Source organism: Haliaeetus albicilla, chromosome 7 (assembly GCF_947461875.1).
Source record: "Haliaeetus albicilla chromosome 7, bHalAlb1.1, whole genome shotgun sequence".
Lineage (NCBI taxonomy): Eukaryota > Metazoa > Chordata > Aves > Accipitriformes > Accipitridae > Haliaeetus > Haliaeetus albicilla.
The window spans coordinates 32,197,617-32,209,702 of NC_091489.1; the positions used below are offsets into that span (position 1 = coordinate 32,197,617).

At 37.4% G+C, this 12,086-nt stretch overlaps 1 protein-coding gene across 7 annotated transcripts in view; it reads right to left on the minus strand.

Moving 5' to 3' along the window:
* The window catches only part of PLCB4 (phospholipase C beta 4), a 224,688-nt gene that overhangs the window by 61,053 nt on the left and 151,549 nt on the right, over positions 1–12,086 (minus strand). For all 7 annotated transcript variants that reach the window (XM_069787585.1, XM_069787584.1, XM_069787583.1 and 4 more), the window contains 7 exons: positions 11,599–11,699; positions 10,911–10,968; positions 5,974–6,082; positions 2,107–2,317; positions 1,370–1,463; positions 638–717; positions 91–175 (listed from right to left, as the gene is read on the minus strand). In XM_069787585.1, the coding sequence (XP_069643686.1) occupies positions 91–175; positions 638–717; positions 1,370–1,463; positions 2,107–2,317; positions 5,974–6,082; positions 10,911–10,968; positions 11,599–11,699 (738 nt within the window). The remainder of the gene's footprint in view (positions 1–90; positions 176–637; positions 718–1,369; positions 1,464–2,106; positions 2,318–5,973; positions 6,083–10,910; positions 10,969–11,598; positions 11,700–12,086) is intronic.

Sequence of the window (12,086 nt, forward strand, 5' to 3'; positions counted from 1 at the left end):
CAGCACTATAGGTGATATGATCCCAGTTTATCATCTGTTTTAAATATAGCTAATATAAAAAAATAAAAAGACTGGCAGAATATAACATACTGGATGTGTTTCTAGAGGCTGCTTCAACAGGAGATCTCCAAAAAGATCTTCACAGTATTTTGACATCTTATACTGTTGATATTTGCTGGAAAAGATGATGTTGGTTAATTTTTAAACATAAAAAAGATACCACTATTACTCAGCAAAATAGAATAATACTAAGTAATGTAGACATCCCAAATGATATGCTGCCCACTTTTTCTCAACTGAGAAATATCACTTTACTGTAATTATACTGTCAATAAAAGTCTATTTAATAAGACCAAAAAAGTAGATTAACTGAATCCCACACAGGTAATGGAACATCCAAATACATTTCACAGCTTTACCACATATAAAAATATTGCTATTACTAAGCTAGATAAAGATTGACCAGTATATTCAAGTACAGTCTCTTTCAAGTGACATTCAGTATACCTGCGTATCCCTACACAATTTTCAAGTACACTCAAATTATAGTCATAATAATCAAAATATAGTTTTGAGCTGTATCATCTCTCTCATACTTTGCATTATTAAAAAAAAAAAAGAGGGGGGCACCATATACCTGCAGTGATTTTCAAATGAAAGAATGACAGGATACTCTGATGTAACAAATGCTGTTTCCTTAATGGCTTGAATTACATCCTATAAAAAATGCAATAATAGGATTCAAATTAGAACAGATCAAATCACAATCATAATGAAAGAGATTTATTTGTTCTCCACCCCACCCTGAGAAACACAGAGCTGAGTCTCAAATGTGCCAAGTGAAGCCAGAACTAGAACAAACTGTATGCTCATCCTCTGTTCCCCCGCAACATCCTGGACTCAGCACACAACAGGTACCTCACTGCACCTGCAGCAGCGATGGCAGGGATCACGAAGCCATCAATGCTATCCCTGGATCTGCTGCCATCTTCTCTTACCAGGGAGAATTGCTACTCCCAGAATAACTCCTGCATCTTCAGGCTTTTTCCATAGCTAAGGAACTTCTCAGACAATGGAGAAGATATTTATTCTGTGGTACAAAGAACCACAGAATGTGAAAATATGGGGCAAAAGAAGGAAGCGTGCTTTCTGCAGTTTCTGTGGAAAGGCAGATGTAACACAGGGGGTGTATTATGCGAGTCAGAAATAAGCCTTAAGATCTGGGAACAAGAAACTGTGCCTATGTGATTTGTCAGTCTGTCACAAGGGAGCAGCATCTGGGTACTGAGGAAGGGAGGGTGCCCTGCATGGATTCTTGCCTGGGGGTTCTACTGGGGCTTACTGCCAGGCGTAGAGATCAGGCATCTACCTTGAAAAGAATGTCTGTACACATTGCTTTTCCATGCGTTATTATTGGTTCTTGGTCTTCACCTTTGCCATCCCAACAGTCCAGCTCAACACACCTAAAGACCCAAGAAAAATGATGTCAGCTTCCTTAGTGTTTCAGTACAGGCGAGCTACTTGGGACACGTTCTGAGCAGTGATGTTCAGAGCAGTATGTTACGAAGCAGTTTGGGGCTTTACACAATTCCTTTTAAGCTGCATGTGTAATTTCAGACTGCTTTTATAACTTTTTTTTTTTAATAACTTTTATAACTTATACTACTTTAAATATGGTATGTGTGGGTCAATATATTTACACCTGAACAATAATGGTTTTAGCTCTTTTAATTTGTTCTCTTACTCAGTTAATGGTGACACATTCCAGTATGTCAAGAAACTAAGCAGGAAATCATAAACTGATTCTCATTTCCATATAAACTTCTTAATTACAAAGCAGAAAGCCCTCTGAAATTCTTCAGTTGTCATTTTGACATCAAACTTCTGTTACTTTTCTCACAAACTCTCTCCTGACATCAATTTCTACATTCCACTGCCTTTCAACGTTATTTTGTGAGGAAAAGTATCTTAAATACGTATATTTTCATTTACCACAGTAATATATTTATACATCCAATTATACAATATATCACCACCAAGGTATATTATGTAGGTTTAAAGTATTAGATTCACAAATATTAAAGGATGTTATCTCCTGCTCCCAACCTGCATCCAGCCAAAAGCACTTGTCTGTACATCTCCACCGAAGACTTGCCACCAAACTGCCTGCCTGTTAAATATGTATTGTGAGAGGAGCTGATGAAATAATGAGCCAAAGGATGGTCCATTTCTTGATATAATTCCAGACGATCTAGGAAAACTGGGGCATTTTCATCTGACATCAAGTATCTGCAAAACCCATCACTTGATATGACACCTAGAAGGAAGAAGAAAGCATCGTAAATTGCTACTAGAAATTTATAGCTGGCAGGAATCAAACTGTCTCACAGAGCAGGAACCCTAGCACAAAAGCTATGTTTAAGCAGGCTTCTGCAAGCAAACAGAAGCTCTCCCCTTCCGGTGCTCGAAGCTGACCAGCAACTGTGTCCCTGGTGCAAAATCTGCCACTGTGTTCCCAGATAACAAAGGAAAAAAACCAGGTGCCCACCTAGCTCAATAACCTATGTCCAGCACTCACCATTAGTAGACCTAGGGCATCAAGAGGATGTGAAGAAGACAAATAAGTAGGGACATCGCCTCAGAATACTCCCAAGAATTTTGGGCTCTGGGACTCTGAGAGACAGAAATTGAGAGCTTGCATGTACCACTTTTCTATGGTACTTTTCTCCCCTCTTTCATATTTAGTCCTGCCCTGGCTGTGCTTCATTGCTGTTAATCAGCTTGCAGCATGTGCAGAGGCTGTTCGCCACTCACAAAAACAAGTGGAGGTGTACCTGAAAACGTCTGCAGATGTTCATTTGGAAATGAACGTGCATTAGGAAAATCTAAGATACCTTTAAGTTTACTGTTTGAAATAAAAGTTTCTTCCTTTATAATGAAAAGCAAGCCATTTTCTACAGTGAATATGGGACATACAGTAATTCAGAGGACAGAATTCATAACACCTTTGCCTTATTTCTTTGCTGCTATACGCTTCATAAAGTATAAAAAAGTATAAATCAAGGGATAAATCTTAATGAAAACTCAGTAAGAATAATCAGTACTGCAGTATCAGTTTTAAAGTGACCAAGAGACTGAAAAATTATCTGGGGTAGAGACGAAGGGATTACTCACAAAGAGTCACTGCAGAGAATGGTTATCTGGCACTAATTTGGAGATTGCTTTCCCTGAAGTCATATAAAACACTCAGCTATTGTTAAGGCACAGGTTGCAGCAGTCCTATTTTTATTTTGTTTAAACAACTTTTCTCTTATACAGAGAACTCCAGTAATCCTGCTTTTCATTCTGCTCCTAGCTTTCTGAAAAAATCCTCTACCGGAGCTTACATTTTCTGTGCTTGGTGTCAGCCAGAGGTGAACTGTTCTGGAACATCTTATTCAAATCCTTTCAGCCGATTCTGAATTTTGGAAGAAGGGGAAAAAAGGGGGGCAAAATGGAATTTTCAACTTCATGAATGTTCTTATTTTGTTGATCACTGAGAACTTAAAAGCAGCAGCACAAAATATCTCACAATACACACTTCTAGTGCATCATCTAGTGGAAAAAAGTCACAGCTGGGCAGGCGTCCTAGAAGAACAACGGCTGAAACTTCAGCAACTTAGCAGAGCTCTATGTGCTCAACAGACAGGACTTTCTATTTTTGACATGCACTGACCAGGCAGAAGAATTTGCTTTTGTAGTGTTCCTGAGCAAACTCTGGTTTCTAAACTGCACAGCATTAACTTGTTCAGCTTTACTGACTCCTTCTGTTACTGACATGTAACTGAGGATGAGTCAGTTGCTTATTGCTACTGCCTTGTTGTACATCAGCCTTGTTCCTTAAACTACATGATTTAGCAAAAAAAGGTGTTGAGCTTAATTATTTTGCTCAACAGCAAAGTTATATCTAAAAAGAAGGGGAACGAGACTGCAGAGAACAGCCACTGCTGAGATAAATTCTTGCCTTCTTTACATGCTAAGGTTCAACATGTTATTGTATGAAATCATCTTTCTATCCTACTGATTACATTGGGATAAAATCTGCACCAGTGAATACGACCAGTGGAGGAACACTGTAAGAGGACACTGCTGCTGTTCTGTTGTTACTCTCCATAACACTATCCCTGCAGGAGGTTTACCACATTTATTTAAAACCTGTTAGAAATATAAATCAAAGAAAGAAGCTAAATAATTAGCCAAGATTCAATTATTGGCTAGAAGAATAAGCCAGTATCATCCCCCTGCTACAGCCTGGTGATGGCAAAATCTTCTTTGCAAATTACTGAATGTTGTTTTCCAGTTTTAGATTAATTTCCACCTTCATAAAACATGCCTTTACATCTTCCATCCTAAACAGGTGGCAGCTATATTAGTACACCTTTCTCATTTTGGAAAATATGTGAAATACACTGGCATCAAGAGAAATCACAGATGAGTGCCTTTAAAAAAAAAAGGGGGGGGGGGGGCAGAGTTGACTAAACCCAAGTAATTAATACTTGGAGAATCTACTTCATGTAGAGAGGAACAGAAATACGCTACACCGCCTGTGAGTGGACCTGTGAGTGGAAAATCCTCACAACATTTATAAACGACTCCTAGACAAGAGAAATAGCTCCTTCTCTCCTAGATGATTCCTGGGAAGTACATGTTTACACAGAACTAAAAGAGCAATCTATTAACCCAGCATACAACGCAGTGTCTGAAGTAGCATATACGGTACAAGCTCTTCCTCTAGTGGTTTGGTCAAAAGGACTAAAGTACTATAAAGAATGGTGAAAGCTACACATCCAGCTACAGAAGAATCCCTTAAGTTTATATACAGAGGAAGACAACTGCAAACTCTTCCTAACCACTGGCCCAGAGAAAGTGAAAGGGGCAAGTGTTGCTCCAGAAGGCATGGTTGGTGCCAATGCCTGTGATCATAAAGCAATATAAAAGCACACAGGGAATCCAACAAGGCTGCAACACTGAGTGAGAGCTGCCTCAGGCTTTATTGAAGCAGTTTAAGATATCGCCTCCTTCTGTTGTTTGCTTTGCACATCCTTCATCAGCAGGGGCAGCACTAGTGGATGTGTAAAAGCTACTCACCTTCTCCAGTGCTAACTTGATACATTAGCCTGAGTGTCTAGTGAAAGTGGTTTCCTGTTAGGATGTCTGAAGGCCTATGGGCTTTGCAAGGCTGCAGTCTCCTCCTCTACATGCTATGACGACAGTAACTTCCAGCAAAAGGGCAGGGAGGACAGATGGGGATAGCAACATTTTTAATTGCTGCGGTTGATCCCAACACAGCTTGTTCAGCAGAATGCATAAGAACTGGGAGCTAAGTTCAACCACTGACACCTCCAACACCCACAGAAGCTCAGGACGTGAGCAGTCCACAGATGGCTTGGAGACGCTTCCTGCAATCTTCTTGCTCAGAGAGAACATTTTTCAATGCACCCACATACAATACCCTGTCCTAAGGTAGGCTGCTGCCCTCAAGCACTATACAGATTGTATCATAAGAAGGTGGATGTATGTCCAATGGCACACATGGTAATTTTTCATCTTTCATTTTCACATAGTACCTGTACAGCTTTGCAGTCTCTTTGAGACCTTGGCCCTAGCCACATGCATGTTGCCTTGTTGCTAGGAGTCCCCATGCTGCTTCCTGTTTACTCAATCCTAGCCTCTCCCATTTTGTAACAGGATGGCTGTCTTTGTAGCCACACTGTAACCTGGATCAGGGAAATAATCCTTCTAAAAAATCACTGATTTTGAGGGGGAGATATTTTTCAGCAGATCAGTTTCCTGATCTAGTTCACTGGGTAGCCACACAAGTGCTTGTCCCCTGACCACAAGGACTGTAAGCTCCCTTTTAAAAAGTTGGGTGCTTTGGAACAAATTCCCCAAATGCCTAAAACCAGTGAATACTGAATTCCCTCCCACATTTACCTTTACTCTTCAAGTCTTCATCTGGCTCATATGTCTCAATTATCTGCATTGCTCTTTTTGTGTCATAAAAGGGAAATAAAATTTCATTGAGCCGAGGATCTCGTTGATGCTAAGGTTAGAAAACAACGGAATTCAGCAAAACAATATAGTGCATGGCTATCATCCAAGAGCATTTCATTACTGATGAGAAAGAAAGAAGTGGATATTTAAAAAAAAAAAAAAAAAAAAAAAGGCACCCTAAAACTTACGGACTATTCAACAGTAATTTTAGCTTTAGGCAGAAAACGAACCTTATCTTTCATAAGAAACCTAAGCAGTTTGATTATAAAAATATTTTTAAAAACCAATCCAGTGCAATAGTATAACTGGTCTTACTCTTGCTTGTTCATGAAAATAATGACTGCACGCGGTATACGTGCAAATGAAATGTTGAAAATAAATAGCTAAATCTCTCTTCTTTGTAAATTGTCTCTCTTCCTAATCTTTTTTGTAGGTCATGTAAACTGACAGACTTGACTGATGGCACTGTAATCATCTCTGCAAAAATGCATGTCTTCAGCAATATCTATAGCTAAGGTAAAAATTAAAAGTTAAATAAAGCTATACTATAAATACAGAATTTAGAACCCAAATTTAGAAATCTGCAACTACTGATGATTATTTGTGAATTGTGGAAACACCGTGTTATTAACTATCCAAAACCAGCATAGGTTCTTAGAAGAAATATTGCAACTTAAAAGAGCTTCACAGTATCATCTCTTCAATTCACAGTAATTTACAATATTAGGATTTCATAATATATGTAATATTTAGATAAAATTTAGCAGTGATTTCTAATACACTACTAAAACTCAGAGTTTTTAAGTTTTCACTTAATAGTGTGCTATGTAACTTTTATTTTTCTCCATGCTGGATTACAGCTGCACACTGTGCGCCTGATTCTCCATTAAAAGAAAATTAAAAACAGAATCAAACTGAGTAGTGGCATGTAAGCAGATGCAATAAAACATAAAGAAATAAATGTGACTGTGAAAACACTCTTTTACCTCAGTAGGTGCATAGTTTTCAAGCTTTAGTTTAAGTAGAATTCAGAAATGTAACAGGCCACCCCCATATTGGTGATCAATAATTCGGAGTGGTCAGGATGGTGTTGATACGGCTTGGCACAGCACTATCAGCATTTGCTGTAATTCCTTATGTGTAAATTTTTTGACATTTTTTCATGAAAAAAAGCAATATCCAATCAAAAATAAGCACTTGATCTCTTTTCTTACAATCGCTACATTGGTGCATATGCTTAATTAATTGCAAGAAATTACAACCAATGCCAATTTAATCATGCAATTAAGGAGGGATCTTTCAAGTAACGCTACTGACAGTCTGCAGCATCTAAGATATAGCAGTTTCATTCACTACAGATCAGCTGTCTGGATATCTAAGTAAAACTCAGATGAAATATGATATGAGAGCAGATGGATGCAGGACATAACTTGCTAAGCAGCACACAACAGCAACACAACATGGGCATGCAACAGCAGTCTACTGTGACAAATGAAAAGCTTTATACCATTAGTGACAATACACCACTTCAAAAAATTGTAAGAAATAGAAGGGAAGGTTCTTAAATCAAGAAAATATATATTCCCCACTCTCTCTCTTCTACAGTTAATCATAAGCAAACAGAAGAAAATAAATGGGACAAAGCAAGAAGTCTCCTCTTGAGAAAGAGTCCCAGAGTTATCAGAAGGAACTAAGAACAAAATATTCTTGTAGCAATGATCATCACTCATTATCAATTTACCATTTGAACAAAAGCATATCTTTATGTTTACTTAGTTTAAAAAATAAAGCAAAATTGTCAACTGATGGAAGTTTTACTAAAAAAGGAAGAATGCTTACTAGTGTCTCTTGGGGAAACGTTCTTCACTACTGACCTTGTTGGCACAGGAAAGTTGGAACACAAAAGTTGACCAAAACTAAAAGCATGAAGTTTCATCTAGAAAGACAACATGCCCCAGGACTACTTTTGTATGTCTAACAAAGTTGCATTTGATTATTCTAGTTACCATATTAGACAGGACACCCTTACACTAGACATTCTTAACCATATGAGGGTGAGCCACCTAAAATCATGGGGAGAAAGAATACCTGTATGGGTCTGCAAAGAGAGAAGGATCATTTAGTCTCCTCAACCTGGCCTCCAGTCTCCTCCTTGAGTGGATACAAACCGAGATGCACAGCAGTTAACAATGTGCCGGAGCCAATTTTGCCTCTTGAATTTTTACTGTGCAGTGGTAAGAAGGGCATCCTTTCATGGAGATGAAAAACAGAGGGAGATAGATAGAGCAAGCGAGTGAATGGGAAGGAGGGAGGAAGAGCAGGCAGGCGAGAGGGAGGGAGAAGGGGAAAGGAAGTGGGAAAGAGGGGGGATAGAAAAGAATCTCCTCAAACCTCCTTCCCAGGAGAAAGGGTGAGTCCTGGACAGACTACTGGATTTCCATTTTGACAGTTACTTGGCTTATTAATTTATTGCTGCAAATGAATGGCAGGAGCAAATCTCAGTAGTAGTGATTTCAGTTCTTTTTCTACTACATTTTCTTTTTTCAAAATTTGGTTTTAAAAAAGAAGACCTAGACAAAATACTCAGTGCCTGACAATAATTACATTTCTAAAAACTTCCCAGAAGCTTTAATACTGATACACAATTAAATCAGCTGTCCCAGCAGCATTTAAAAGTCAAATAGAGACAGCAGTTTGGAAAAACTCCAGGAAGTATCCTCATGCTCCCTTAAAAATCTGTAACACTTAAAGCTTCTGCAGCATGCCTTGGAGGTTACCGAATTCAAAATACTTTAGCTTGAAGACTCTCATGAAGAATTGCTCTGCCAAGTAACTCCCCTCTCCTATATCATGATAATAATCTTTTAATATTTTCCAGCATTAAACACCACTGCTAATTGCACTGTTGGCCAGCTGTCAAGGGGACAGAAATGATCACTTCAGGAGGGAGATTCTGGGTCATTTAGTGCCTTTCAAATCATGACCAAAACTTTAAACTCTATTTGGAGACCAAAAGACCTCCAGCACAGAGCCAAAGGCATTAGTTCCAGTCATGAGAGTGAATGTCCTACTCTATAAAACCACTTAACTAATTTTTCTCAACTCTGGTCACCAACTAAAGGGCCAACTACAAGATTTCCAACTGCAAAATGAGTTGTGTCAATAGCAATGTAGCCAACAAAATGCATCTTTTTCCAATACTGCCCATAAAATAAGGCTTCTAATTCTGTAAAAAGAACTGCTACAACAATACAAAACTGAGAGCATAACAACTCAATTTTAATTTTTTAATCAGTTACTGGAGATAGCCAGGAAGTTCTCACAATTGCTGGCAGCTCTTCTTTGGAAGTTTAGGCTTCAAGGAAGCACGCTTTAAACTAACACAACTACAGAGATCAATTTTAAGATATTGATAAAATAATAATTTACTGAAAAATGAGGATTAACACTAAAAAAAAATATCAGAAGCTAATTGGGTTCAAGGGGAGGACAGGGCTGTGTGCTTCAAGCAGTGAAGTGTATCTATCACTACAACTGAACTGGGGGGCTGAGGTACTTTAAGGGGAAAATTTAAATCATAACATTATCTTTTCTCTCTTCAATGCAGAAGCAAAAATGATGTGCCTTAGCTATGACTCCAGTCCTGCAAACATTTAGACACTGAACTTGGTAAACAGCTGTGACAAAAGAACATCTCACAGTAGTAAGATTAAGCATGTGCTCCAATTTGCTAAGAGAGAGAACTATATGGATATGAACTAAGGCCCCAAGTGTGTAACCATTAGTCCTGCAGCTGTTAATCTTCTCACAATCTTTTCTTTTGGAATACTCTTTCTACATGTAACTCAGGTTTGGTGAAGAGCAAGGCATGCATTCCCTTCTGAAAAAGAAAATTATATTCTAAATTTGATATATGGGGAATTTACAGCTTGAATCTTCATATAGCAGTATCAGATATATAAAAAAATATATATACACACATACACAAAATACATAAAATAGATTTATAACTAGTAAAATGATTTTAGATGGAAAGAAGTTTGGTAATGCACCCAGTCCCTAAAAGATCATGCAGAGAGGTAAAGCAGCTATCCATGTTCCAGATGACAAGAACCTACTGGTACAAAAACAAGTAGAATGTGCCTGTTTTCCATGTGTATGTTCTTGTCAAATCTACATAGCGCATTTATTGTTGCAATTCCAAATGAGTCAGTCTTCTATAACTTACTGTGCTTTAGGAATAGGGAAAAAACCCAATCCCACACTGTTTATTGAACTACTTCGCACACTCATGATGTTTTTACAAAATACTAAATACTCTTGCCAACAACTGTATTCTGGAACTACAGCAATAAAAATATTTCCTCTTATTCTGCACACATTGTATTTTAGAAATCATATACAAACTCTTAAAATATCATCTTAGCTCTTAGATTTGTAATAGATTGAAATAATACTGTCAAGAAGAATCAAACCACTGTTTATAATAGCCTACTTCATTTTTTCTATTATTCATAAGGATTAGCAGATATATTTAGCTGTGGCCTACAGGTAAAGTAATTGCTTATAATAAAATACTGGGTGTATTTTAGTTGAAACTGCATAGAATGTAACAGTATAAAATTTATAAAACTACATAACACACAAAATAACACAACAGCAAGTAATCAACAGATGCAATCTGCAAAGCCAACATGTAGAAAGCACAACAACATACAAGGCTGGAGCTGATTTTTGCACCTGGATGTTACCATAATGGAAAGATCAGCAGATCAAAAGCATAGCAAATAATGGCATGATTCATGCAATGGCAAGATTGGAAGAAGCAAGCCACTGTAGACAGACTTGTATGGTAGTTAATGTATGAAAAAGCTTACTTCATTTAGAAAGCTCACTAATTGGTCTACCGTTAAATAATCAGTTTTGTCTCCATTGCTGAAAAGAAATTTATTAGAGAATGTAAGTTTTCATATACGATGCTACAGTAGGTATGATTTACATGTTGACATTGTTGATACTTTTAAAACTACCTACTCTTCTACCTGAAGTAGCTCTATAATCTCAAAATGAACAGTCACAGAAAACATACTAACTGTCTATGCTTGGCACAGTGTATCTCCCATACTTACTATAACTTAACAAACATTACTTCATAAAACAACATGTAAGTCCTCCAGCTGAGAATAAATTGAGTGAAGAAACATTTTAAACTTCAAATTTCTTATTTAATTAGTTCACATACTGTGTTAATCACCTAAAGGAGCAAGTTAAAGTTACAGTAGTTAGTAAAGCCAATGCAAAAAAAACCCCAAACAAAAGTTCCAGGTGCTTCCTCTAACTCATGTAAAAGTTGCTCTAAAATACAGAGCAAACTTTTACATTAACAGTCTGAGAGGGAAGGAAGGGGAAAAACATAGACTCAAGTTTGTCTTAAAATACTGCTGATTCAAAATACTACTAGGATTCAAGGTTAGATAATCTTTAAAGTGTTCTGTCACTATTAGATATAGACTAAAAATATAGCAAAATGAGTTTAAAGCAAGATTATATTAAATCTGAACTTACATCTTCTTAAAGAGGTCCTCTATGTCCGTTCGGGGACATATCTTTTGGGTGAGCTCATAAAATTTCTCGTAAGTAAACGCTGCAGGCTCAATTTCATCATTCTGCAACAAAATGCAAAGGTACACTTATCCAACAAAAGACAGCTTATATGCTCTTTTCCCAAGAGCGTATCTTATATCAGAAAATGCAACCAAGAACTGCTTTAGCTCTTTACCTAGTATACACTAAGTTTCTTTTGTATTTTCTGAAAATGATTCTTAATTCATCTTTATCATAGATCTGTTTGATCTTATATTCTGACCTCACAGTAACATTAATTCTACCTAAACATAGAACTGGGAAACAGTCTTTATTTTTCTTCTGAAGCTTAAAAAAAACCCAGGAGGTCCAAAATAGTGTACAAATTTCAAGATGCTTATACTGAAGACAAGGAAGATTGAGAAAAAGTCCCAAGTTTGGTGCAATGGTTTTAAAAAGCAAAGCAGCTC